A 27347-nucleotide genomic window follows, 5' to 3' on the forward strand; every position below is an offset into this window, starting at 1 on the left:
CCATGTAACCAAAAGTTTGTCTTTCATGGAATAAATGTGGCAGAAATCAAACACTGACTTTGAAAAAGCTTTGAAAAACAGCTTCACATTTTTCATATTTTCTACATTCTAAACTTTTTTTCCAATAAAAATCATCCATAATTGTTATTTGTTATCTTGCAGCACAGTTTGACATTAGCAGCAGTTTAGGTTTATTTTATTTTCCGGTTTACTTTTTTCTTTCATTGTTGCGTATAAACACAATTGTTGTAAATTGTTGTAAATACTGCTCATGTTTTTGCAGTTTCCAGTCTAAATAAACACATAATGGATGCTGCGTTTGTTCTGTTTTTTTCCTGAAAAGGACCTGGAGTTCCATGGCGTGATGCGGTTCTACTTCCAGGACCGGGTGGCCGGGAACTTTGCCACAAAGTGCATCCGGGTCTCCAGCACGGCGACGACGCAGGACGTCATCGAGACGTTGGCGGAGAAGTTCAGGCCGGACATGAGGATGCTGTCGTCGCCCAAGTACTCGCTGTACGAGGTCCACGTCAGCGGCGGTGAGTCCTGTGGGCCGCGCGGCTCCCGCCCCAGTCTGCTGACTGCTGCATGAACCGCTGGCTTTGTGTTTCAGAAGAGCGCCAGCTGGACCTGGACGAGAAGCCGCTGGTGGTTCAGCTCAACTGGAACAAAGACGACAGGGAGGGACGCTTCGTCCTGAAGAATGAGAACGACGTCCTGCCCAAGGTGAGACGCAGAGCGCCGTATCACTTTGTATCACTTTGTATCACTCCACATCACTCTGCATCACACCACCTCGCTTCGACATGAAACAGAGACGCAGCTTTAGCTTTAGCATTAGCTGCTGAGTTTCTGACTGATTAACCCTGAAGTCCATCCATCCAATTATCATCCATCCATCTGTACGTCCATCTGTCCGTCCGTCCGTCCATCCATCCATCCATCCATCCATCCATCCATCCATCCATCCATCCATCCATCCATTCATCCATCCATCTGTACGTCCGTCCATACATTTATCCGTCCGTTTGTCCACTCACTCATATCTATTCGGCCATCTGTGCATCAGTCTGTCTGTCCATCCGTCCACTCCTCCCTACCTGCGTCCGTCCGAAATCCTGCTGCTTTATTTCTTCTTTCCTTTCTCTCTGAGGTTTGATTCCTTCCTAACCTGGTTTGTTTTTGCAGAAACATTTTTGCTCTGATTTACTTTTTGTCTGATTCTCGCCAGAAGAGTCAGAGTAACGGACCGGAGAAGGAGAAAGACGGAGTGATACAGAACTTCAAAAGGACTTTGTCCAAGAAGGAGAAGAAGGAGAAGAAGAAGAGGGAGAAAGAGTTTGCTCGGATCCCAGACGGAGATGAACAGATTCTGAGCCGCGAGGACGGGTAAATCAAACCGGCTGCACACTGCTTGACCTCTGACCTGGCTGTTCCGTCTCCTGTGTGTGTTTTTTTTTTTTTTTAAATCCACATCCTCCACCGTCTGTATATTTTTTTGATTTAGGGAGAATAACCGTCTGGCGGCGGAGGTTTATAAGGACATGCCAGAAACCAGCTTCACCAGGACGATCTCCAACCCGGAGGTGGTGATGAAGAGGAGGCGGCAGCAGAAACTGGAGAAACGGATGCAGGAGTTCATGAGCAGCGATGGAAGGCCAGAGTCGGGTACGTTAAATGGTGGTTGATACCGTTTAAATTCTGTTAGAATACGCTGCTCAGATCGTTACAACGAAGCAAAGCTGTTACCGCGGTTTGGGCCTCTGACTCCAAATACAGAGGAAAGCAGGAAAAAAGTTCCGATGTTTTCATTACCGGAGGTCAAAGTGTCTCAATAATTTGAAAAGATTTTAAATCTCCCAAGTTGTTTCCTGTTCAGATTAATTTCTGGATCAGATATTTGGCAGAGAGTAGTCTGGATTTTTTAAAATGTTGTTTTCCAAACCAATCTCTCTAAAAAATGCACATTTATAGTTATTAGTTCTTTCATTGAATCATTGTACATCCCCGAAAACTAAACACGGTGAAGTATTTCCTATCTTTTTTTCTCTGTTTCAAGTATTTTGTCCCAACAAGTATAGTTTGCTGAAATGCTAGGCTAATGTTAGCATGTTTCCTCCCTGTTTTGATATGACTCTCTGATTATTTGGCTCCAACCCGATTTAGTCCAATTAGTCATCTATAAACAAAGCTAATAAAAACCTCTTTCCAGAGAATATGCTGTTGTATTTTCATGACAAAAGTTGAAAGCATAAAGCTTTAGAATAAGTTTTTGTTTTGCTGGAGTTGAGTCTCTTGTGATCCCAGAGTTAATCTGCAGAGTGACCTGAACATCACAGGTCGCTGCTGCTGCTGCTTTGGTCTCTCATCAGGATCTACAGAAAGGTTTAAATTAAAGTTTATGTCGATGGTTTTCAGTAGCAGTTTGTTTTCATGCGCTGACTCGGTTCTGTTGCATCTCATTCTGCAGGTTTTAGTGATAGTGAAGCCATGTTTGTTGTCGTAGTCGGCATTGATCTTTTGACGTGGCTGTAACTGAACCCCAGGAGCGCCATATGTTAGAAAGTCTCACGCCGACATGTTTACACACACTGAGAGGCATGTTGAGTGAATGGCACAAACACGCTGACTGGTTGGGTTTGTGACTCAGGCATTACCTAATCGCTGCGCCAGACAGACAGATGGAAGGATGAGTGAAGCGGCTCCAGAAACGGCTCTAACCGCTGTCTGTCCGCGGTCCGGACAGCTGGTGAGGCAGAAACTCTCCTCTGCAAAAAATACAGCTTCTAAAAATATCTTTGGAATATTTCTGAAAAAACTTTTTAACATAATTTTTTACCTAAATTCATTATAAAGCTGTAATACAGAGTGCTAAAGGGGATTCTTACTGTCTACAGCACTTTGAAGAAACTTTGATTATACAAGTTAAAACAACATTTAAATTCCCTTTTGGGAATTAATAAAGTATTCATCCATCCATCCATGTATTTTCTTCCGCTTTATCGGGTTGCGGGGGTAGCAGCTTCAGAAGGGAGGCCCAGACTTCCCTCTCCCCAGCCACTTGTTCCAGCTCTTCCGGGGGAATCCCAAGGCGTTCCCAGGCCAGCCGAGAGACGTAGTCCCTCCAGCGTGTCCTGGGTCTTCCCCGGGGCCTCCTCCCGGTGGGACATGCCCGGATAACCTCACCAGGGAGGCGTCCAGGAGGCATCCTGACCAGATGCCCGAGCCTCAACTGGCTCCTCTCGACGTGAAGGAGCAGCGGCTCCCGGATGACTGAGCTTCTCACCCTATCTCTAAGTGAGAGCCCAGACACCCTACGGAGAAAACCCATTTCTGCCGCTTGTATCCGCGATCTCGTTCTTTCGGTCATGACCCAAAGCTCATGACCATAGATGAGGGTGGGAACGTACTGTAGATCGACCTGTAAATCGAGAGCTTTGCTTTTTGGCTCAGCTCTCTCTTCACCACAACGGACCGGTACAGCGCCCACTTGACCGCAGACGCTGCACCATTCCGAGGCACTGATCCTCATCCCGGCTGCTTTACACTCGGCTGCGAACCACTCCAGCGAGAGCTGCAGATCACGACCTGATGGAGCCAATAGGACCACATCATCCGCTAAAAGCAGAGATGAGATCCCAAGGCCACCAAAACGGATCCCCTCAACACCTTGGCTGCGCCTAGAAATTCTGTCCATGAAAGTAATGAACAGAATCGGTGACAAAGGGCAGCCCTGGCGGAGTCCAACTCTCACCGGAAACGAGCCCGACTTACTGCCGGCAATGTGGACCAGACTCTGACACCGGTCATACAGGGACCTGACAGCCCGTATCAAAGGGCTCAATGGAAGGCATGTTGGTGGGATTGAGGAGGTCTTCAAAGTATTCTGCCCACCGGCCCGCAGTAGAGGGCCGGTCCCGAGTAGAGGTCAGCAGCACACCATCCCCACTGTAAACAGTGTTGGTGCTGTACTGCTTCCCCCTCCTGAGACGCCGGATGATGGACCAGGAGGGGGACCAGGAGTATTTATTTAGTATTTTATTAAATATTATTAATAAAGTATTTTTGAATTTAATTTGTTGTTTTTTTTTAAACTGGGTGTGTTCCTCTAAGGTCAACTTTTGGAATGACTGAATAAATTATAACTTTTGAACATTTACTCTCAGTAACTACCTGTTTAGACACTAGAAAAATTTACCTGTACTAAGTAATTTTGGGGAACTTTGAAGTTCCCTTTATTAAAGCTGCAGTATGTTGTGATAGTTTAGTATGAAACAGATAATCTGTGGAAAAAAATCAACCTCCTCTGCCTTCTCCCACTTCCAATGTTTTTGGTTTTGAAGCTTGATATCAGTCGATATCGATAATTATTGGTTAGTTTTTTTTGTTATAAATAAATATATTTTCATGCCGTTGTTTTACTTTGACGTAGTTACGAGGCACAGTGGTGATATCTGAAATTGCTGCTGCGCCAGTTACTCAGCAGGTGGTTGCTAGGTAACCAAAGAATGAGTGAGTTGCTAGGCAACCAAAGAATGAACGAGTTAGTTGATTCCACCAACCTAGCTTGGCTAGAATGCTGGGCGATTCTGGATCGGAGTTCTGTGAAATTATTGAATATTCTGTCAGACGTATTACCAATTGATATTGATCAAGTGTCCATTGTTAATGATTTGTTGTTCTGCCTAGTTTGGGTTCATCTAAATGCAACAAATGCTCTGCTGTCTGCAGGGGGAACTTTGAAGATTTACGCTGACAGCCTGAAGCCCAACATCCCCTACAAGACCATCCTGATGTCCACCAGAGACACGGCCGACTTCGCTGTGGTGGAGGCGCTGGAGAAGTACGGGCTGGAGAAGGAGAACCCCAGGGAGTACTGCATAGCCCGGGTAAAAACCCAACCGCTGCACCAAGCCATTACAAACAAGTCCTGTTTAATGGTTTTACTAAAGTAAAAGCAGTACAACAAGTAAAAGTATTTGGTAAAAAAGAATAACTGAACAAAACATCAATCTTTTTTTTTTTTTTTTAATTACATAATCAGACAAACCAATTAATCTCATTATAAATTAAAATTCGCTCAATAATTTAATTCATATTTTTTAAAGACCAATTTTGTTTAGAAACTTGATAATTCATTTCATTTATGGGTGTGTGTTTTTTTATTTTTGTTTAATTTATTGTTTTTAATTTATTTTTTAGATTTAAAATATTTTCCACTTTCTGTGTTAAGTTTTCTTTACAAAATAAGTTTATTGATCTTTGATAACTTGCATTATTATACCACTGTTATAATCTTACACAAAAATGGTCTCAAAATAACAATATTATCATTTTTCGCTGTCATTTCCGGGATAATTTATCATCCAGCAAAATGTTTTTGTAACAGGCCTGGTTATGCAGACATTTTGGTATTTTGAGAACCAAAATAAAATAATTCATACAAGTAACATAGTTGCAAAATAATAACAAAAAAAATCCAATTCATTTTCTTTCACTATAAAACTTGCAAAACTTTAATAAAATTGCAGGTTTTGTCTGTAAATCGTGAATTTTTGGTACAAACAAGCCTGTACTTCAATATTCAGAAACTTTACTAGAGTAAGACTAGTGATAACTCATAAATCAGTTACTCAAGTAAAAAGTACAGCATAGTAAAAGTACTCCTAGAAATACATTTTTCCAAAAAGTAAAAGTTACTAGTTACTACTTAGTTCTGTTCACAGTACATTAAATGCTGTCAATTCTGTCTGGTTCTTTCATCTAAAAACCTTACAATTAATTTGTATTCCTATTCATACTTAATTTAATCAATTAAAAGCTTAAAATTTCAACTCAAACATATTTTTTGTGTGAATTAAATCTTCGTAAACATATTAGAAGTGTTTTCGATCTGGTTTAACTTGTTTTAACTTTTATTTGTGTGGATGTTTGCAGCAGGAAGAAAAGACGGGTAAAGAGGTGATCCTGGATGATCTGGACTGTCCTCTGCAGATCCTCAGGGACTGGCCTGCAGACAGAGGTACAAAACCAACTGGATTCACTTCCTGTCTTTTGATTACTGCTGCCCCCTTCTGCTCCAGAGCTGTCATTACAGCTTTTTATTACTCTGAATGTATATTTTTGCTTTGTGGATGCAAATGAGTCATTTTGCCAAATCGTATCCTTTGTCATTTTGTCCTGTCAGAACTTGATTTGAAACCTTTAAACAAGCCACTTGAAACAAACAAATCTTAATACCAATCGCAAACAACCTGAGTGAATAGAGAAATACGTTTTCAAAAGATAATTTAATTTATTAAGGGGACAAAGGCGTCCAAACCAACCAGCCAGTGTCAAACTCTAATTGCTTGTATTGTAAAATCATAAATTAACTGTCATTAACAACATTTTTGTTTTTGTTTTTTGGGATCGGTTAAATAGTCACACCCAGGGCGGATTAGTGCCAGACATGTAAAACCAAGAACTCACATAAAGGGAAACAACAAGAATTAGGATAAAGGTTCTGAAAAAGTTCAGGTTCTAAGGCTCGCCTGGTCTGGCTTGTAATCAGTGCATCCTTATGTAGTGGCCTAGTCAAAGTTTGGACTTAAATCTAAACTGAGACGATGAGCCTCCAAAAACACAAATTCTTACCGAATATTTTCAATCTAGTTTCTGGTGCAAATATCTTAGTAAACTTGAAATAAGACAAAACTAACTTACAAGTAACTTTTCAGCAAAATATAAGAGCTTATTGTAAGTCAATAATTTCTTAAATCTCAAGTGAAATAATCACTTGAGATTATATAACAAGTACTTTCTCATTAATATTAAGGAATTATTGACTGCAAATTTACTTGCAAGTTGGTTTTGTCTTATTTCTAGTGAACTAAGAAAGCACTAGTTTCTAGTTGTACTAGAAACTAGACCAAAAATACTTGGTAAGATTTGTGTTTTTGCAGTGTATGGAGTGACTTTCAGCAGGTGGTTTATGCTTGAAGACTCTTTTGGGTGAATTGAAAAAAATAAAGAAATTGCTCCACAGCAACATAATTGACTCAAGTTTATTTGTAAATCACATTTCAGCAACAAGGCAGTTCAAAGTGAATTTTTTTTTTCGAAGTGAAATTTTAAATTCAGGGAATTTTATTTTCCCTTTAGCTAGTGGGAGCATATTGATATTATTTAACAGGAGTCCTAGGATGGAGCCTTGCGGTACCCCATATGTGACTTTTGTCCTCTTCGATAAGAAATCTGCTGAAGCAAATTTGTTATATTTGAACCGCTGTCAGTATGCTTTGGGGGCGCTTACTTTGTTATGAGGTTCTGTTTGAATATTTGTTTTGTTTTTAAGTCCTTGTTTGTGTTCGATCTGAATTGCAGAGAAGAACAATGTGCTCGCTTTATTATAATTTTTTTAATTTACTCTATCGAGTTTTTTGTAAAAGCTGTGTTTCTTTATGGCATCAGGAGCGATGGTGTTCCAGCTGAAGAAGAGACCTCCGGATTACCAGCCCAGGAAGGGGAGGAAGGACGACAAGGGGCTAAGAGGGAAAGATGGCTCCATGCCGCCGGAGAAACTGCCTTATCTGGTGGAGCTGAGTCCAGGTACGACCACAACGTGTTTTATTTATTATTTTATATTATCTGTGACTGTAGCAGCAAGAAAATGACCAGTAGCTTCAGGGGAAGATTCTTATCCTGTTATGACAGAATCCGGACAGCAGGTGGCAGTGCAATAGAGCTACATTTCCTGTAGGTTTAGTTAGAAGTGAGTCACTTTAGCTATATTTGCTTGCAATGAAAAATTACTTGAAATTATATAAACTGAAGTAGAAGGAAAAACCGAATATATTGGGATTTACTTGTAGGAATGTGAAAGGTAAGTTTTGTCATAAAATCCTGGATTAATGTTAAACCTAACGAAACTATTAAAAGATCCTTTCTGGTCATTTTTGGCGACCCTTCCCTGATTACTTTCTGCCCTAACAGCTTGTCTCTTGCTACTGATCCCCCTCCTCTCTCTTTGCTTCTGATAACCCTCATCCTCCCACATCATTATCTTCCCTGACCCAAAGGTGACCCAGAGACTTCCACTTACCTGGTTCTGGGTGGTGAGTTTCTGGGTAACCTGGCGCCCTGATTCAGGAGAAAACTAACGCATCTACTTCATACTGACTGCAGGGTTTTACTGGTTTCTGGTAGTGGGTGAAGTGGGATGACAAACTGGTTTGGTGACTGATTTATTGCTGCCAGGCCTGGCTGTGTGTGAGTGTGTGAAGGTTACTTTTATTTCTGTGCATTAATAGCTGATGACCATGTTAGCTGATGTAATGAGAAAGCTTTTATATGTTTGTTACAAAGTAATACAGTCCAGATTAGTTTATTCATCTCTAAAAACTAGGGATGCAGCACTAAGATCGGTATCGGCCGATATTTGTCTTTTTTTTTTTTGACATAACTATTCAACAAGTAAAACCAGGCCAATATAAACAACCAATATTTATTTTTATCTTGTTGCCTTTTTCTGGTCTTTTTTCCCCCAAAGGTGTCAGAACAGTGGTGAATATGTATATGAATTCGGTAAATATTGGTAATCTGCTATAACAGCACATCGGATATTAGATATCGGCCCAAATTTTCATATCGGCTGCTAAAACCCAAAATCTGACATAATGTTGGAGGAAGTTGGTCTCAAATTGAACTTATCCTGAGGTTTTTGTAGGGATGTACCAATATGAAAATTTGGGCCGATATCAAATATTAATATTGCGGTCATAGTCGATATTACTGATATGATGTATATTTCTCTACTATCTTGACACATTTGACTAGAAACATACTGCAAAAAATGTAAATAAATATCGACTGGTTAATATTGGCTCAGTTTTATTTATCGGGCCGATACCGAAATGTTAAAAAAATTACTACTATCACCCAATACTGATGTTGGTGCCGATATATCGTGCATCCCTAGTTTTTTGGAGTAAATTTGAAAAAGAAAATTGCTTGTTAGAATTTTCTGGCTAATTTCCAGTCTCTTATTTTGTAAAGTTTTGATCTTCCAACTGAAATTTCAACTGGTTTCCATTTACAATTTAGAATCAGCACTTATTTTTCGTCTTTTATTTAATCTGTGGATCTAGGAAAATTGTTCAAGTTACAAGAAAGAGGCATTTATTTGTCGCTGTAAGGAATTGGCGTCCGAATAATTTTCAGTGTGAATTGAATTTGAGTGCGCTTTGAATGCTTTCTGGGGTTAACCAGTTATTACTGCATTATTTCTCCTCCTGGCTGCATTTTCACCTTCTGCAATGTGTCTGTTTTCTTTCCCACTTTCTCATGGCATGTTTTGGTTGCCTGGTTGTGTGTGTGTGTAATTATGCGTGTGTGTGGCCTGTGCACGTGTCCTTCTGCCTCTTACCTGCCTGCCTGCCTGCCTGCTGTAGGCCGAGGGAATCACTATGCCTACTACGCCTATCGGCACCAAGAAGGTAAAATCTACACCGTACTTCCTGTTTGTCCCGGCTGCTGAGCTTGTTCTGCTCTGAGCGCAAACACATTCCCTTAAAAATGGGGAATAAGTGATTCTTATAGTGATTAAATCAGATATCCATAGCACAACTACGAATCAGGAGTAAAAATTGTATATATGAGTCATTGTAGGTTTTTTGAGTCTAAAGCTGAAATGATTAATTGGATCAATTGTGATTAATCAATTATTCAAATAACCGTCAACTAATTTAGTCATTGATTAATCATTAACTGGACTCAAAAAAGGGCATTTGCTAAAAAAAAAAAACATATTTAGAGCAGTATTAGACCAAAGCTGCACAAAAAATGTTCATTTTACATTTAAGATAAAATTACTTTTGTCTGTTGAAATGTTTTAGCCAAAACGCCTCAAGTGGAAGCTTTATCTCCACCTGGTTCAGAATTACTAAAAGGATGTTATGTTACTGCATTTATGGCAATAAAAGGTTTATTTTCTTATTTAATAAAGGAATTGAATTATTTAGTTGCATCTTAAATGTATTTCTAATTTTGTGTAAAAAGGGTTTACGTAGTTAAATCAAAAATTTGTAGATTGTGAATTTTTTTTTATCCGATTAATCGTCAGAATAATCGATTAATTGGTTACTAAAGCAATTATTAGCTGAAACAGATAAATATGTCGGGTTTTTTTATATCTTTGCATTAAATAGTTTGTTGCATTAATACTGTAGCTATTGTTGTATGAATTGGAGTTACCTTTGACAGGATTTATCACAAATGATCATAGACAGAAAAAAAGAATATCCGTTACTATAAGGTTATGCTAACCTTTTTCTTTCACTGCTTTGCTTTTACTAAACTTTGCTTACTAATTATCAGTAACTTCTCCACATTTACATCTGTTCACATCACTTTGGATTGATGATTAATTCTTGGATTAAATGCGGTTTGCTGAGCGTTCCTCTGAGGTTTGATCAGCGCTAAACCTGAGAGCTTCTGTGCTTCCAGACGGCTCCGACTCCAGAGACAAACCGAAGCTGTACCGGCTTCAGCACAGCATCACCGAGGTCGGCTCGGATTGCACCGAGGACGGGGCCATCCAGGTGAGCGCATATAACCCAGACCTGCTGAACTTTGACCTTTTAACGCCCCCAGCATTTTGTGTAAACATTATTATAATTACTGGTATGATCTGTAGTTTATTCGGTTGTTTTGAAGAGAATCAACTTTTTAATCAGCACCCTTCACACTTGTTCTGTTAAAGATGTTTAAAAAGACTCAAATTGTATTACTGTAGAATAGGGGAACGCCATATCGTTTCGTTTATGGTTGTAACAGTAAATTTATTGACACAGGTGAAAAAATTCATACTTTGATACCAAACATTTTGGTGTCGAGCATTGAACATTTTTTAAAGGAGGATTACTTTTAATATTAAAACAAGATTCTTAGTTTTGCACATAATGTTTGGAAAACATTTTGTTGAAGTAATGTTCTGTTGAACCGCAGCAGTTTGTTTCATTTAGGTTTTTAAGTATTTTTATTATCTCTTTTTTTGTCTGTTTCTTGTTGCTCGCAATTAGTTGTATTTTCTTTGCCATGATAAACGTATTGTGTGATTTTGTATATATCAATATATGATTTTTTTCCCCCCATTCTGGTGACTGTAAAGGAAAGTTAATAAAAATGATTCCACAATGGTGATTCCTTACCAAGTAATTTAGGTCTAGTTTTTGTGCAAATATCTCGGGACACTTGAAATAAGACAAAGCTAACTTGGTAACTTTTCAGCAAGATAGAGGAACTTGTTTTAAGTTGATATTTGAATATTGATGAAGCATTAGTTCCACTAACAGATTATTTCACTTATAATATGGGAAAATATCTTGTTATAAGTTAAATAATCTGTCAGTGAAACTTGTACTTTTTAATCAATATTCAAGAATTTCTGTCTTATACAAACTCCGATATCTTGCTGAAATGTTAAATACCAAAAGAAAGACATTTTGCAGACAAAATGTAACATACAGAATCTCAACTTTTTAATTCACACTGCAAAAATGAAACCTTACCCAACATTTTATCAAATTTTCAGTGCAAATATCAAAGCAATTGAAATAAAACTAACTTTTAAAACTGAATAAAAGCCTAAATGAAATTTGTGTTTAATGAAAGGCTGATATATTTGAAACAGAACAGCAAACTTGTTTGGTTCCAGGTGGTTCTGTTTAGCAAACCATCTGGTCCATCAGATTAAATCGACTTCAGAGCTGCCGCATGTTTCTTCTCCTGCTTCTGTTCTTGATGCGTGTGCGTTTCTGCAGCTGCTCGGCCCGGGGATCCTGCCCCACCACTGCAACCTGATGCACAGCGAAGGCATGGTGACGGTGACGCCGCACGGCCACGACGCCGACACCTTCGTGGACGGCCAGCGCATCACGGAGACCACGGTGCTGCGATCCGGATCCACGCTGCAGTTTGGCTCTGCGCACGTCTTCAAGTTCGTGGATCCCATGGTCGACCAGGGAGGGAAGAGGGACCCGAACGCCGCCATGAGGAGCCGACACAAATCCGGGTGAGCGAGAGGCAAACATGAGGTTAGGAGATGAAAAAGAGGGGAGGAGGCGGGGCGTGCACTGCAAAAACATAAGATCTTACCGAGTACTTTTGGTTCAGTTTCTAGTTCAAACATCTTTCTACATTATAAATAAGACAAAACTAACTTGCAAGCAACTTTTCAGCAAGAAATAGTCCCTTAAAAAGTTATTAGATTGTTTTACTTTTCCATGTTATAAGTGTAATGATCGGCCAGTGCAATTGATAGTTTTTCATCAATATTAAGTAGAGCTACAACTATTGATTATTTTAGTAATTGATTCTTCTATCGATTACTCAGATCGTTAATCAATTAATTGGATAAAAAATATTCACATTCTACAGGTTTTTTTTATTTGACCAGAAAGTAATTTACTAGAAAATTAACTGTTTTTAAGTGAAACAAAAGAAAGTAGAGTTTCATTCTCAAATAACTTTTCACACTTTTTGTGCTTCCTGTGAATTTATTTTGAAATAAAGCACCCCACTGATGCTATTTAACTTTCCTTCAGGTCTGACTAGGATTGTTGTTAGCATACAGTTAGCATCTGGTTATAGTGCATTCACTGAATAGAGAAAAGATCAGATCTTATTTATGAGTGTCTGTCGAGCATAAAATCTACAGATTCTGATTCTTAGTTCACCTCTAATTGGACATTTGACAGACTATTTGTTTGATCACTTATGCATTTTTTTTAAAATAAAATATTGGAAACACATTAAAGGATGCAAATAAATAAATGTAATTTTTTTATTTAAAAAAAAAAATTATGTTATTCCCTAAATGTAGCATTCCTTTAATAAATATGAACTGAAACTTGAAGAGTTTTGGCAAAAACATATTTACAGACATAAGTGTATATATTTTCTTTACGGTTTTGGCTTAATTACTGCCCTGAATATCTAATTTATTTCAGTATGAATTCTCCAGTTAATGATAATCGATTATTAAATTAGCTGATGATTATTTCAATAATAGATTAATCACGATTAATCTTGCTTGAAGATGAGAAAATATTTACTTAAAACAACCTACATCTTGCTGAAAAGTTACTCATAAGTTAGTTTTGTTTTATTCCAAGTGTACTAAGATATTTGAAGTAGAAACTAGACTAAAAATACTTGGTGAGATTTTGTTTTTGCAGTGTGGAGGGAATGAGAGGCAGAGGAAGAGCAGAGGTCTGGGGTTATGGCAACAGGCTGCCCTCTAATCTGATCAGCATGCTGTTGGGTGGGGCCTCCCGCTCGCTTCACTTTCACAATGTAACTCAGATCACAGCAGAAGCGGCTTAAACATGATCGTCGCCTTGGAAATATTCACTTTATAGCGATTTCATGGCGTCATCACCTGGTAACAGTTGGAGAAAGCGAGAGAGAGTGTGAGTAACCTTCGTTCCTCTTTTTGTTTTAGACGATTCCAGAGGAAAAAAGTATACATTATAGCTCAACTCTAGTCATTTAGTTTATAAAATCCTCTTAAAGATGTCAGAAGTAATGAACTTCATTGCAAGATGAACATGAATTCAGTTTTTGTGGCTCATCTGAAGAGTTAAATGTATATTTATATCTAGATGTGTTCGTCCCAGTGCGTGAGTGTTGAGTTAATATTTACACTCCAGCCTCAAACCTCCCATCAGGTGATTTCCATTAGCTTATACAGGCGTGGAGGAAGAAATAATCAGTAAAGCTGGAATTAGAACCTGTTGGATTACTCTGCATGTCGAAAGAGAAAATTAAACCTGGTTTTTGTCTAAGGGCTTTAAGATCTGCTGGGCTGGAGTTTTTTTCTTTTGCTTTTGGCATTTAGTTACATGCTGACTTTCTGAACCAGCTGCATCGTTTTGTCTTATTTTATCTGACATATTACTATTTTTGTAATGAAATAATGTTGACAGCATCAAAAAGAAACATATTTTTGTGTCTTCATTTACATGATTTTGAAAATATGCAAACATACATTAATGCGTCACCCTTCCTTGTTGCTGGCTCTCCTCTGTCAGGTATGCTTGGTTTAACGCCAACAAAGACAAACCTCTCTCTACAGGTTCCTCCACCTGCGCTGCTTTATGAATGAAAGATCCTTCTGCCCACACACTTGCATATGGCAGGAAGTTTGACATTTAATTCAATTTGTGGAGGAATGAAAACATTAGAAAAGGATTCTTGTTTCTGTTTAATTTACAACGTCATTTGGCAATTTAGATAAATATTTGTAGAAAACCTTGAAATTAAGTAAGTTAAATTTCGATTTTGGTGCAGTAGCAAACTGGGAGCAACTCCCACCACCCCTGGTTATGACGTCGCGTTTCAATATGGCCGCTTCTCACATCAACAGTTGTAATCTGTGTCAGAAACATGTTTATTTCTCAAAACAGACATGTAAATTGAGTCTAAAATTAATGTATCATGTGGCGCCTCCAACTCTAAACTGGACAAGTAAAAAGTGATGTTTGCCTATAGAAAGTAAAGCTTAAATTAATGTTTTTTTTAGCTATTTGTGGGTGTCGCCATGTTGAAATTTCAAATGCTGTAACATTGGGTCTGACAATTTTGTTTGGCCAAATCCCAGTGGGGCGGCCGCCATTATGTGTTTACATTTGTGATGGTAGGAGAGAAAAGACAGTTTAACTAATGTTATTCATAAAGAAGCAATTTAGGTGGTGTTTCATAATTCTGATGGAAACTTATTGTTCTAGTAAGTGTGGAAGGTGATCAGGTGATCAAATCATAGTTCTTGCTGAAAAGTTACTTGTTTTTTATTTCAAGTCTATCAAGATATTTGAAGTAGAAACTAGACAAAAAGTACTTGGAAGGATTTGGTTTTTGTGGTGAATCTACATCTGAATGACATGTTTAAATCAAATCAAATACAATGAGCTTTTTTTCCACATTTAATCTCTCTGACAAGAACTAAATCATCTGCAATCGTCGTTGGGTTTTACGCAAAAGGCTGAGATATTTTTATTAACAGCAGCCATAGTTTCTGTGCAGCTGTGACTCCGTCTGGAGTGTGTAGGCGCGCGTGTGTGTGTGAAGTGGTGGATGTGGATCCCTGTGGTTCTCCGGGCGGCTGTCCAAACTCTCACAGATACCTTCTTCAGGCCAAGCAGCGTCCCGTTGAGATGTTAAGTCTGATTACAGCCTCAATTTGGCAGTTTTTTAGGGATGTGAGGTGCTTGGCGCCGGGTTTTGGCAGCTGCACAGACGGCCGCGTAGCGAAGGAGTGTTTGGACCTTTTAATCTGACGCTTTCTGATTGAAAGAGACCGGACTGACAGCAGCGGCGTTTAGCTTCAATCAGGGAGAGAGTGGAGCGTTTAAAGATCCCAGAAGTCTGGAGCGACATTTGGCTCTTGCTTTCCACCAACGAGTAACACATGTCTTTTGTATCATAACTACAGCAGTCATGATTGTGTTTTAGTTCTTTATTCTTTATTGTATAATGTCTTTATGAGGTTCATTAAGTGACAAGAAAAGCAACATTTTGAAGAGTGTTTTGATCTGAACATGACGAAAAACCAAGATGTGAGATTTCACACATTTAACAATCCAAATACTGTCTGCAAGTTCATCATTATCGTCGTGTTAAAGTCACACATGAAAGGCGCATTAAATTTAAATTTAAACCCTGATGTGAGCTAATAAATCAACATACAACTTCAGTAACATCTTCTCTTATTTTGGATTCTCAAACAAGAATTGGATGCACAGTTGTTGATCCATTCTGTGTAGGGGTTAAATAATTAATTTGATTAATCATGATTAATCGATTATTGAAATAAATGTTAACTAACTTAGCAATCGATTAATTGTTATCTGGAATATATAGATTAAAAAAGGTTGTTTGCTGAAAAAACAAACGTATTCAGAGCAGTAATTAGTCCAAAACTGTACAAAAACAAAATATACGTTTTGCATTTAAAATAAAAACATTTGTGTATGTAAATATGTTTTTACCCAAAACTCGTCAAGTGATATAATTGTTTCAATTGTGATATAATTGTCACCTGTTTCAATTTCACTAAAGGAATGTCATGTTATTGCATTTTGGGCATAAAATGTTTATTTTCTTACTTAAAAAGGAATTATTTGTTTATTTGTAACTTTGAAAGTTTTTCTAATATTGTATACAAAAGATGGTTGAAAGAAAAATTTGTAGAATGTGCCATTTTTAAAAAATCCAATTAATTGTCATAATAATTGATAGATAAATCAATTACTAAAGTAACTGTTAGTTGCACCCCTAATTTTGGGTTTTCCTCCATGCACGTAGGAAGATATTTAACTTGTTTAAGTCAAGTTTAAGAAAAAAGATTCTGGTCCAAATACACCTTTTATCACCCATTAAGTCAATTTTGATGTAAAACCTGCTTCCAGCAGATATTTACTCTCACTGTTCCAGTTTCTTGTCTCGTATGAGGATGAAAGCGTCAGTCGAATTATTTTATTCCAGAAGCCATATTATTAGGAGCCAAAACGTGTGTGTGTAAACTCCTGATTAGAGCTTTATATTGTTGGGAAACCTTGCAGATAAACCAATTAATTCCTGGTTTGTTTCTGTTGTCACACTGTGATTGGTTTAGCCTACTTTGAACCGCCTGCTGTGTTGTTATGGATGTGATGGACCTTTCTGTCAATAACAGAGCGGAAATGTTCTGCTGTGTTTGAACCCGACTTCTGTTGCTCTCAATAGATGTCAAACACAGACTGGGTCAGCTGGTCGCTCTCTTAGACACTTGGCATGGGTTTTTTATTCTTAATTACACCGTTATATAAATGTCTGTGTTTATATATCAGGGAGTTATTCCTCTCCTGCCCCTCAGATGCAGCTCTCTTCTTCCTGAACATGAGTTGGAGAAGTAAATATGGCCTCTGGATCAAGTCTGACTTGGTTCTGTTGAATGTTTGTGTGCCGTCTGCAGGAGCGTACCAGAGACAACCTTTGACCTCCGCGGAGACGTCCTCAGTGGAGCGCCCCTGCCCACCAGCAAGGTACCAAACATTTGTTTATTCCTGATGTTTCACTAAAAGTTTCAGCAAAATGACGCCAGAAAAGCACTGTCATTTTTGTTTATTATACTTAAACTTATGCACAGTAGATGCAATTCTTTAATTATGTTACATTTGTGGTAAAGATCCCATTTATTTGATGCATATTACGGAGATGATGATGATGATCAAAATAATTATCTTTACTGGAAGGTAAAAAATTACATTTTAATAAAGCAGAAAGTGTATATGACAATATATTACTTATTTTGAATTTAAGTAATTGTTGGAAAAAAAAATGTAAGCAAGCAGAAAACATTATTGCAATTATAAGAATTGACAGACTGCTCTTCTTCACATCCACTGAAGGAAAATAATCGGAAATTGATCTCGTCATCAACAAAATTAGCAAGAAAATTAATTAATTTTAACCTAAAATGGCACATTTTTACCTCAGTCACCAGCTGGACGTTCCTCAAAGCTTTTCAGGAACAAAATTCAAAATGTCATTTACTCTCCTATCAATTATTTCCTCAGAATTTACAAATATCAACTAGGGCTGAAACGATTAATCAGGTTATTCATGATTAATTGATTATTGAAATGATCGTCAAATAATTTCATAATAAAGGCAATAAAATGTTTATTTTCAAAAGAAATTGAATTATTTATTTACATATTTTAATGTATTGCTGATATTGTATAAAACGGAGTCGGCCGTTTTTGTTCAAAATGAGATTAATCGTCAGAATAATCGATTAATTGCAAAAAGAATCGTTAGTTGCAGCCCTAAAATAAACCTGAATTCATTTTAAAAGTTAATACCATTTTTGTCATTTGGTTGAGTTTAAGGTTTATTATTACAGTAAGAATTCAACTGTCTGACTTTGAGCTCCATATGTAATTTATAGGTAATGTAGATTTATAGAGTTGTAAATATTAATTTTTACATATTTACACCTTCTAAAAATGTCTCTTTTTTTCCTTTTTTGTTCTCTTAAAGTAAAATCCTGCTGAAGTTGTTCTTTGTTTGCAGAGCTCAGGGAAACTGGAGATGGAGAGAGGCATGGTGAAACCCATGATCCGAGGAGAGCAGCAGGACAGCAGGTCAGACGCCATCTTGCCTCCTTCTTCTCTGACTTTAATCCGTCGTGTCTTCCAGGAGTTTTCTCACAGTGTTGTCCGTCCGTCTCAACAGATCCCAGGATCTTTCTGCAGACAGGACGGAGCTGACTCTTCCAGCTAGCATCGACTTCAGAGAAAACTGTGAGCATCTCTGATGGTCAATAACTGGAAACTATTGAGCCTTTTCCAGTCAATGCCAGTCTGCCCTGACTGAAGGGTTAATGTCTGTTTACCAGAAAGCATTTTTGCCTCTAATTCCACAGTTCATAAGTGAAAAGAGTGGATTATTTCAGTCAGAAAGCCTTTCATTTGAGGTTTTGATGAAATTTTATCAAAATCTCAACCTTCCTACCCCCAAAATGTACAAAACATAAACAAATTTCCTCCCTACTCACTCCAAAGAGACTTCTGTGAGACAGAAACAGGAAGAAGGCAAAGGGTAAACATATATAACATGTTAGCTAAGAAAATATCACTTTTACTGCAAAAAACAGTTTCTAGTGCATAATATCTTACTACACTTGAAAAAACAAAACCAACTTAGAAGTAATTCTTCTTCGAGATATAAGATCCTATGTTAAGTTTAATTCCTTAAAAGTAACTAGTTCCATTGGCAGATTATTTCCCTTTGCAAAGTTATAAGTGTAATAATTTCATTGATATTAGGTAGGGCTGCAACAAACAGTTATTTTAGTAATCGATTAATCTTACCTTGACGATTAATCGATTAGCAAGCTATAGGAGTGTGTTTTAAGTCAATAATTCCTTAATATTGATGAAAAGTATTATTTTCACTGACTGATTATTTCACCTACAACATGAGGGAAAATGTCTTGTTATAAGTGAAATAATATACCAGTGGATCTAGTTAATTTTTCATCGTTTTAAGGAATTATTGACTCAAACAAGCTCCCATTTCTTGCTAAAAACTTACTTATAGATTTTGTCTTATTATATGTGTCTTAAGATATTTACATAATCAATTATAATACCAACAATACTTGGCAAGATGTTTTCATTGAAGAATCAAAAAATTGTTTCCAGAATAACTTCACAATAGTGAGTCCTAGAGGCGATGTGCAAGCCTCACCTTTTTCCACATAACCATTCAGTTTGTTACTCACGACCGTTAAGCTAAGCTACATCCAATAATTTAGCTGTCAAAATGTTACTCAGTTATTTACCCCACTGTAACTACTTGATGCCAGTCCTTTTAAGCAAATTGTATGCATGTGGTGGATGGAAGGGAAGCTAAACATACAGTCAGATGCAGTCAAACCGTCTCTCCTTGATTTGCCTGGAAAAACAAGCTGCAGCTGAAGCTAATTATAGAGGCTAAACGTGTAGGAGGATCATTTGGAGAGCAGTTATTGATTTAATGTGATCTATGGATGCTTCTCCCTGACAGAAGCTACATAATCTGTCAGTATTCTCTAACTAGATGAACTTTATGATCACAAACAGCAACAGTCACCTCGGTGTACTGAACCAATTATTACATGATTTGAGAGCAATAAAGGTTTCCTGTGCTTTATGAAACAATGGAAAGGCTGATTAACGGTTTTAGGTTTCATATTTATATATATATTTTATGGCTCTAATTTATATTTGCCTTTTTCAAAGTCAGTGTTTTGATCTTTTAGTCCCAAACAGAGCTAAAAGCGGGTTTTTCTGACACTGGGTGTTTCCCACTCTCAGTGTAGCTCAAAGCTCCCTCGGCTGTTTGCTTTGTCTTTGTTCACCTTGGTGTTTGTTGACCTTCCTCAAGCTTTTGTGTGCACTGCATGTTTGGCGTAGTGTGAGCTCATCCACTTCTCCAGGCACAGGAAGGTTTCAGCTACTCATACCGAGGTGCAAACCTGCATACCCACAATGCACCAGGAGTGAAATCATATACTCAGAGAGGCAGCTTGACTTAGTGGTGACGGTGACGCACACGCACCGTTAAAGCCCTGCCAGTCGCTCTGCTCTGAGCTTCAGGTTGTAGATGGTTTTAGACAGTGATGCTGAATAGCAGCTGCAACCAGTTTCACTTGAATCACTTTTCAAAGCAATTTAAATGTAAAAAAGAAGCAGATTTTAGCGGTGGCAAGTGGTTGACTGGGGAATCCCACATGGGAATGTTCAGCCAAGTTCTGCAACATCAGAGATACCTTAAACCCAAACCGCAGAGTGGGAGCAGACCCTGTCTGTGTGGGCCGACTCCTGTGTGAAACTGTATTAGGTTTAGAAGGCAGTCATTGTGATTCACATAATAAGATATTTATTTATTCAGTTAAATCTCAATAAGACATAGTTTGTCATTTTTAAGAACTTCCTGGATAACTTTACTCAACGTTTGGTGTGTAGTGGAAGAAGAGATGCTCATAAATTTACAACCAACAAATCTGCAGCAAATTTATGATGCTATTCTGATTTTTTTTAGACCAAAATCTTTCCACTCTATTTTTATAATCAATGCAATACGATGAATCAATTATATCATTAATTTTTCGTTAATTAAATAGACTATTAATATTCCAATTGTTTCCTTGTGTTTCCATTATGTTTTTATATTTATTGAAATTTGCTTATTTATTTGTAATGCCTTCAAGAGTTGCTATTTTTTTATTTTCTTGTGCTTCCTTGTACATTGACAATAAAGGGTTTCCAATTCTATGATTCTGATAATTGATAGATTAATCTATAACTAAAATATTTTAGTTGGAGACCAAAATATCTGCAGAGTATGCCAAATTTTATGATCAATCGATTAATCCGATGAATCGTCTAATGATTAAGCCGATTAATAGTTGGAATAATTGATAGATTAATCAATAACTGAAATAATTGTTAGTTGCAGCCAAAATATCTGCAGAGTGTGCCAATTTCTTATACGATTAACTGATTAATCAACAAAACAAAGAGATCTTTCCTGCCACCAGCATCTACAATAACTCTTTGAAGAATCAAAAATAATGAGTTACAAGATTTAATTTCCCTTTGGGGGGTAATAAAGTATTCTTGAATTTGAAATTGATTAATCGCCAGAATAATAAATGTTAATAACCAAAATAAATGTCAGTTGCATCCCTGACCACTAAACATGAGGACGTAAATCTAAGCCGTCTTGATTTGATTTGATGGTAAAACCTGACTCCTGATCTCCAGCGGAGGACACCTTCCTGTCGGCCATCATCAACTACACCAACAGCTCCACGGTCCACTTCAAGCTGTCGCCCACCTACGTCCTGTACATGGCCTGCCGCTACGTCCTGTCGCCCACGTACCGGCCCGACATGTCCCCGTCGGAGAGGACACATAAAGTCATCGCCATCGTCAACAAGATGGTGAGCATGATGGAAGGCGTCATCCAGGTCAGTAACTCTTTCCTCCATGTTTGTCGTAATCTCACGAGACATTTTCACCGTTTTCTGCTCCTGATAGTCCAGCAGGTTCCCGCCATGTTGCTGTTTTTTGTTGAAATGTGGGCATTCTGGGTTTACACATTAACTTTACTTACAAACTACACTTTGTAGTTGTAAGGTGTGTTTGCATTTGCTTGCCTGTTGCCTCTTTTGCGCTTGGTGTTTTGTGTATTTCCCATCGGTTTTAAGGGCAAACGGGAAAACAGCAAAGAAATGCATGAAGTTCTCTGAAGCGTCTGTACATGTTTTTTTGTACATGATTTTTGTGTTTTTTATTTGATCTCACTGGCAGTTTTTTTATTTTATTTTTTGGTGTGCGGTGACTATTAAATAAAACGCATCCTGTGGACATTAGTGGGTTTAATTTTAGTGGTATTTATGAAGATATTTCAATATGAGGCTGAGGACAAAGGATGAGAACCTGCACTAAACATTCGGATGTAATAGTAAATTTATTAGGATGTTTAAACTACACTATCAACTACCAACAGTTTAAAAATGTTAAAATTAAACCCAGTTCTTTTTTTTTGTTTCAATATGAACCAGATTATTTCATCTAAAACTTTGTGTTTTTGTTTTAACAGTTTTCTTCATTTTAGATATTTCTGCTGATATTTGCATATTTCGGTTTGCACTGTTTCAGATATTGTAAATAGTCTGTTTTTAATGCACATTTTGTACATTTTAAATTGAGTTTATAGCCTTTACAGTACCATATATTACTCTTAATTTTTTAAAACACATTTTAATACTTTTATCTTGAGTCTACATGCCCTTATATCCTGTCATCTTCCTGCTGTTACGCCTGAATTTCCCCACTGTGGGGCAGTAAAGCATATTCATATTCTTTTCCAAATACAGTTCTGAGCAGTATTTCCTGACGAAAGGTGGGGAAATTTAAATATTATAGCCAGCTGTGTTTATAAATACAACTGCAATTGGCTATGCATGTAACTGTGAATATTGGAACAAATGGTAGTAAGGTAAAAGATTCGCTTTGGGTTTTTATTCCAGTTCTTATTTGGCTTTTTGTTGTTGTTGACATTCCCTGTATCTGTTGAAGTTTTAAATATAATTTTAATAGATATTTTAGAATAGAAATGTATTATTTATGGATACCAGAAGAAAGTTAAAGACAAACAGAAGAAGTACAGTAAGGTCAGCTTTGCAACATAAGTTATTAAAAATTGCATATTCAGATAAAGTAAAATGTTAACAGACTAATTAGAACATTATGTTGTGTAAATGGCAGCAGTGATGGACAGACTTACTGGGTTTTTTTGGGGAGGCTGCTCTCCAAAAAACTCGTGGCATCTTCTGTCAGGAAGGACCTTCAATAAAGCTCCTTTGTGCACCTAGGATGCGTGTAGGATGAGAAACTGAAAAAAAACAAACAAAAAAAAAAAAAGTTTGATAGTTCAGCTTGAAATCCCACATTGTGAAAGTGATTGAATATGTGGATTAAATATCTTTAAATGAAAAACAGGGAGAAAAACTCACAAGAAAATCAATTTCTGTATACGATTTATTATACATCCTTCAGTTATGAATTATTTAAAGCTTATATAAAAGCTAAATATCCTGAATTAGTGTCCAAGTTCTTCCCGTTTTAAATCGTAGCTCCATCATGTGTAAGAAATCAAGACTGTTTCTACGTTTTCTTCTCGCGTCCATCAATCTGATGTTCATGAACTCATTCTGGGTTGTGTTGTGTAAACCATGTGTGAGCCAGAGTGTCTGTGTGTTGACATGTTGTGTCCATACTGTAGCTGTTGACGTGTTTTCTCTCTGTCCTGTAAACGTGTCCTCCTCTTCCTCCTCCTCCTCCTCCTTTTCCACTTCCTTCTGTCCAGGAGATTGCTGAAGGGGATCAGGTAGGACGTCACAACAGCACACCATGATATGGCTGCCAAAGACTTTCTCCTCTCTACACTGCCATTTTTCTCTCTGTCTGGGTTGGGCGATGTTGAGAAAAATCAATCATTATAAAATTTTAAGGTGTTTTTTTATGATTGATTGCTTACAACAAAAAAATTGGATGTGGTGAAATAGGATATGAAGTTAGTTGGTGGAGGGTGTAGAGAAGACCAAAAAGATCGATTCAGTCATTGTGTTGTATCCTGTACTAATATTCAACAAGTCGGTAAAAAAGATAAGTGGGATAATTTTATTAGTCTTTATCCAAAACAGGAAGCAAACTATAGAAACCATTCCCTGCAGCTCCTAACATCTTAGATGGAAATAAAAAGTGCGAAAACTCAGTAACAATCCAAAAATAAATTAAAGCGTAGGTTAATAATTCATTATAACCTTTAATGTATGTAATTTATGTATCACTGAGAAATTAACTCAAAAGGTCACAATGTTCACATTTAAGCCAGCAGGTGGTAGTTAATTTTTTTTCTACCTTGGTAGTGCAGGATACATGAGTATCATGTGAAAAGGGTGAGGATTGAGTTTGCATTTTTTCGCCTTTTTAACGGTTCAAAATCCTGCTTTAAATCAAATTTATGAAGTAATGCACACGCTTATTATTTCTCCATCCTTATTGGTAAATAGAAGTGATGGGCTAACTAAAAAGCTAGTTGTGCTAGCTTTAAAGTGTTAACCATAAACATTAGCTTAACATGCTGTGCCAACACGGTATTTAGCGGAAGCTAATGCTAAAGTGATGACATCAAATCAAATTATATCTGCCCTTAAACTACAATCCTCAGGTTCCGATTTAATTCTGACATAATTTACATGTTTGATAATTATGAGAAAACAAACACATTGTCTAAGAGGAAACAGAGCTGCTGCGTAAACAGCCTTTGCCCCCCTTCAAAATAAGAGCATGGAATAAACTTTTAGCTAACTGAAGAATTTTTAAGTCGATAACTAAAACTTCAACACAGATGTCAAAGTTTATTCATCAGCCAAGTAAATTAGAGCTCTATAATTTAGCTGGAAAAATAAATTTATGGGATGCTATGTTAGCAAAAAATGCTAAATGAAAAACTAGCTCTGCTATTGGCACATTACCACTGATAAGTATGACACCAGAGTTTCCCATTGATGATGTGTAGGGTAAATTTTTTATATAAAATGCAGTCCGAAAAACAACATATGCACAATATGGAGGTGTGTGCTCTTCCCCAGTGCTGGGAACCCTTATTTTTCTTCCCCAGCAGTTGAAACTATTCAATGTTGTGGTGTTAGTCCAATTAAAGAGGAGCTGAAGCGATTGCATCAGTGAAGGGGGGAAAGTTTTCAAACAACCCGACATCAGATTTATCGAGAATAAAATCACATCGCTCAACCTCGTGAATCTTCTGTTTCCTCTTCTCATCTCTCTCTGTGCTTTGTTTTCTTAAAACCAGCCCATCATTGTTGCTGCTGCTCCTTTTATTTTTTATTTTTCTTTTCCATCGTAACAGAAATGTTAAAAAAAAACAAAACAAGCAATAAACAAAAGCCATAACTACACATCCTGTCCACAGCTGGAAAACTAAGCAACAACAGCAACAACAGCCTGACTAATCTCATTTAGCTTCCTGGATCCTGCCTGGTACTAAAACAACCAAATAAACCGAGAAAACCCAAAGCAAGCCACTCTCTGTCACTGTTGCTCCATCTGTAACTCTGGCGTCTGTTCTCTGTTCGTGTGACGTCTGGCTTCTCCTCAGCAGTGTGGACGAGAGACGAGTCGTGACCTCTGACCTCCTCCACCTCATCTGCTTCGTTTGTCTGTTTGAAAACTCACTGAACATGTTCATCTGTGTTTCAAACCTGGTTTTGTTTTGGATGCAACCTTTCATTCTCTGGCTGTTCTGAATGAAGGTTTATTTTAGTTTGTTTTGTGTGATTTGTTTCCGAGGCGGGGAAAGATGAGTGCAGGTCCAATCAGCTCCTCAAAAATAAACCCTTTTCTTTTTTTTAGTTCACTCTGCAAGCAACCAAGTTTGTTTTCAGGCTGTTTTTGAAATTCAGTTTGTTGCTGCTCTAGAGAAACACAGCAAATGTATTTAGAGTGGAACCAAAAGTATTTTTGATTTACTTTCTTGTGCAAATATCTTGGTACACTTGAATTAACTTGCAAGCAAAGATAGGAGCTTGTTTTAAGTCAATAATTCCTTAATATTGACAAAAGATTTCTAGTTCCATTGGCAGATTATTTCACTTATATCAAGACATTTTTCCCATGTTATAAGTGAAATAATCTGCAGTGAAACTAGCAAAGTAGTTTTCTTATTTTTAGAGTACAAAGATATTTGCACTAGAAACTAGATAAATCTACTTAGATTTTGTGTTTTTGCAGTGAAGATTACAGGAAACCACATTTTTCTCTAATAAATGGCATCAAAATGTTACTTTTAAATCTTGCTTCCGTTGCTACTATTAGGATTTAAGCTCTAGTATAATTTTATTTTTGCCGTAACGTGGAGGATTTGAGTAAATCCCAATGTTTATGTTCTCCTCATTGCTTGCAGTGTGAACACTGTTCAATCCGCACTGTGTCTGGTGACGTTTGTGATTGGAGTTGTGTGTGTTGGAGGGGAAAGGAAAGGTCACCTTCATGTTGAACTGTTGGTCTGTGTTGGAAAAGCAGTGGAGACGTTTTGTTTTGCTCCCTGATGCGACAGCAATGACCAATCTTCTTCTCGACGCAGGCTTGGGGCGTTTGAGGCATGAATCTATCTCTGAAGTAACAACTGCTCCTTCTGGCTGCCACTCAAACACAAACCTCCCTCTGTTTCTTACCGCTAACATCCGCGACCTGGCCTGCAGGCTGTAGCGCTAACAGCTTCCTCTTCGTGTTCTTCTGTCTGTCTGTGTTTGTGGTTGTGATCGGTGCATTTCCAGAAACAAAAGAACATCGCGGGAGCGCTGGCTTTCTGGATGGCCAACGCCTCCGAGCTGCTGAACTTCATCAAGCAGGACCGGGACCTGAGCCGCGTCACGCTGGATGCGCAGGACATCCTGGCCCACCTCGTCCAGATGGCCTTCAAGTCCGTTCACATTTTACTCTACTCTTTATTTCATTAATGTGAATCGTACTAAATTAAAAGAAATAATCAAAGAAAAGGAGCAGAAAGAGAATATTGTCAAAATGAAAACCGATATGTAAGGATAATCTATTGGAGATCATGGATAAAAGTCTTAGTGTAATAAAGCATTATTGGTTGCTTTGTTAAATCTTTAGTAATTTATTGTCTAAAATTCCAAATCTTGTAATGTTTGAGAAGCTTAAAGCTACTTATAGCAGTTTTAAGGTCAATTTCAGTATAAAATGTAGGTGATGTCTCAGACTTTTGTGTCGTTAATGATCTGTGTTTTTTCGTCAGGTACCTGGTCCACTGCCTGCAGGCGGATCTGAATAACTACATGCCAGCCTTCCTGGACGACCCAGAGGAACATAATCCACAGAGACCCAAGATCGGTAATTTTAAGGAGAAATTAAAATAATTATTAGTACCGTATTTTTCGCACTATAAGGCGCACCTAAAAACCTTCAATTTTCTCAAAAGCCGACAGTGCGCCTTATAATCCGGTGCGCCTTATATATGGACCAATACTGAGCCACAACAGGTCTTGCAACTACAGTAAGCAGCCGCCGACTTCATTTTCCCCCGTAGAAGAAGAAACGGGGGAAAGCAGCCGCCGATGCAGCCAGCGGTGCACGCTGGGTTTTGTGTAAAGACCCCAAAATGGCTCCTATTAAGAGACACGCTTACGACGCAGAGTTTAAGCTCAAGGCGATCAGTCACGCAGT

General features: G+C 37.7%; 1 protein-coding gene across 15 annotated transcripts in view; it reads left to right on the forward strand.

The window, feature by feature from the left end:
- afdna (afadin, adherens junction formation factor a) overlaps positions 1-27347 on the forward strand; it is a 114776-nt gene that overhangs the window by 32365 nt on the left and 55064 nt on the right. For 6 of the 15 annotated variants that reach the window (XM_032585692.1, XM_032585691.1, XM_032585683.1 and 3 more), the window contains exons 2-18: positions 344-539; positions 614-726; positions 1232-1389; positions 1508-1668; positions 4732-4889; positions 5938-6022; positions 7453-7590; positions 9432-9476; positions 10486-10580; positions 11802-12052; positions 16994-17063; positions 18097-18167; positions 18259-18326; positions 21336-21541; positions 23446-23466; positions 26438-26583; positions 26920-27014. In XM_032585692.1, coding sequence (XP_032441583.1) covers positions 344-539; positions 614-726; positions 1232-1389; positions 1508-1668; positions 4732-4889; positions 5938-6022; positions 7453-7590; positions 9432-9476; positions 10486-10580; positions 11802-12052; positions 16994-17063; positions 18097-18167; positions 18259-18326; positions 21336-21541; positions 23446-23466; positions 26438-26583; positions 26920-27014 — 2077 coding nt within the window. The remainder of the gene's footprint in view (positions 1-343; positions 540-613; positions 727-1231; positions 1390-1507; positions 1669-4731; positions 4890-5937; positions 6023-7452; positions 7591-9431; positions 9477-10485; positions 10581-11801; positions 12053-16993; positions 17064-18096; positions 18168-18258; positions 18327-21335; positions 21542-23445; positions 23467-26437; positions 26584-26919; positions 27015-27347) is intronic. The other 9 variants (XM_032585685.1, XM_032585696.1, XM_032585686.1 and 6 more) reach the window with 6 other exon arrangements.

This window comes from Xiphophorus hellerii, chromosome 15 (assembly GCF_003331165.1).
Source record: "Xiphophorus hellerii strain 12219 chromosome 15, Xiphophorus_hellerii-4.1, whole genome shotgun sequence".
In the NCBI taxonomy this organism is placed as follows: domain Eukaryota; kingdom Metazoa; phylum Chordata; class Actinopteri; order Cyprinodontiformes; family Poeciliidae; genus Xiphophorus; species Xiphophorus hellerii.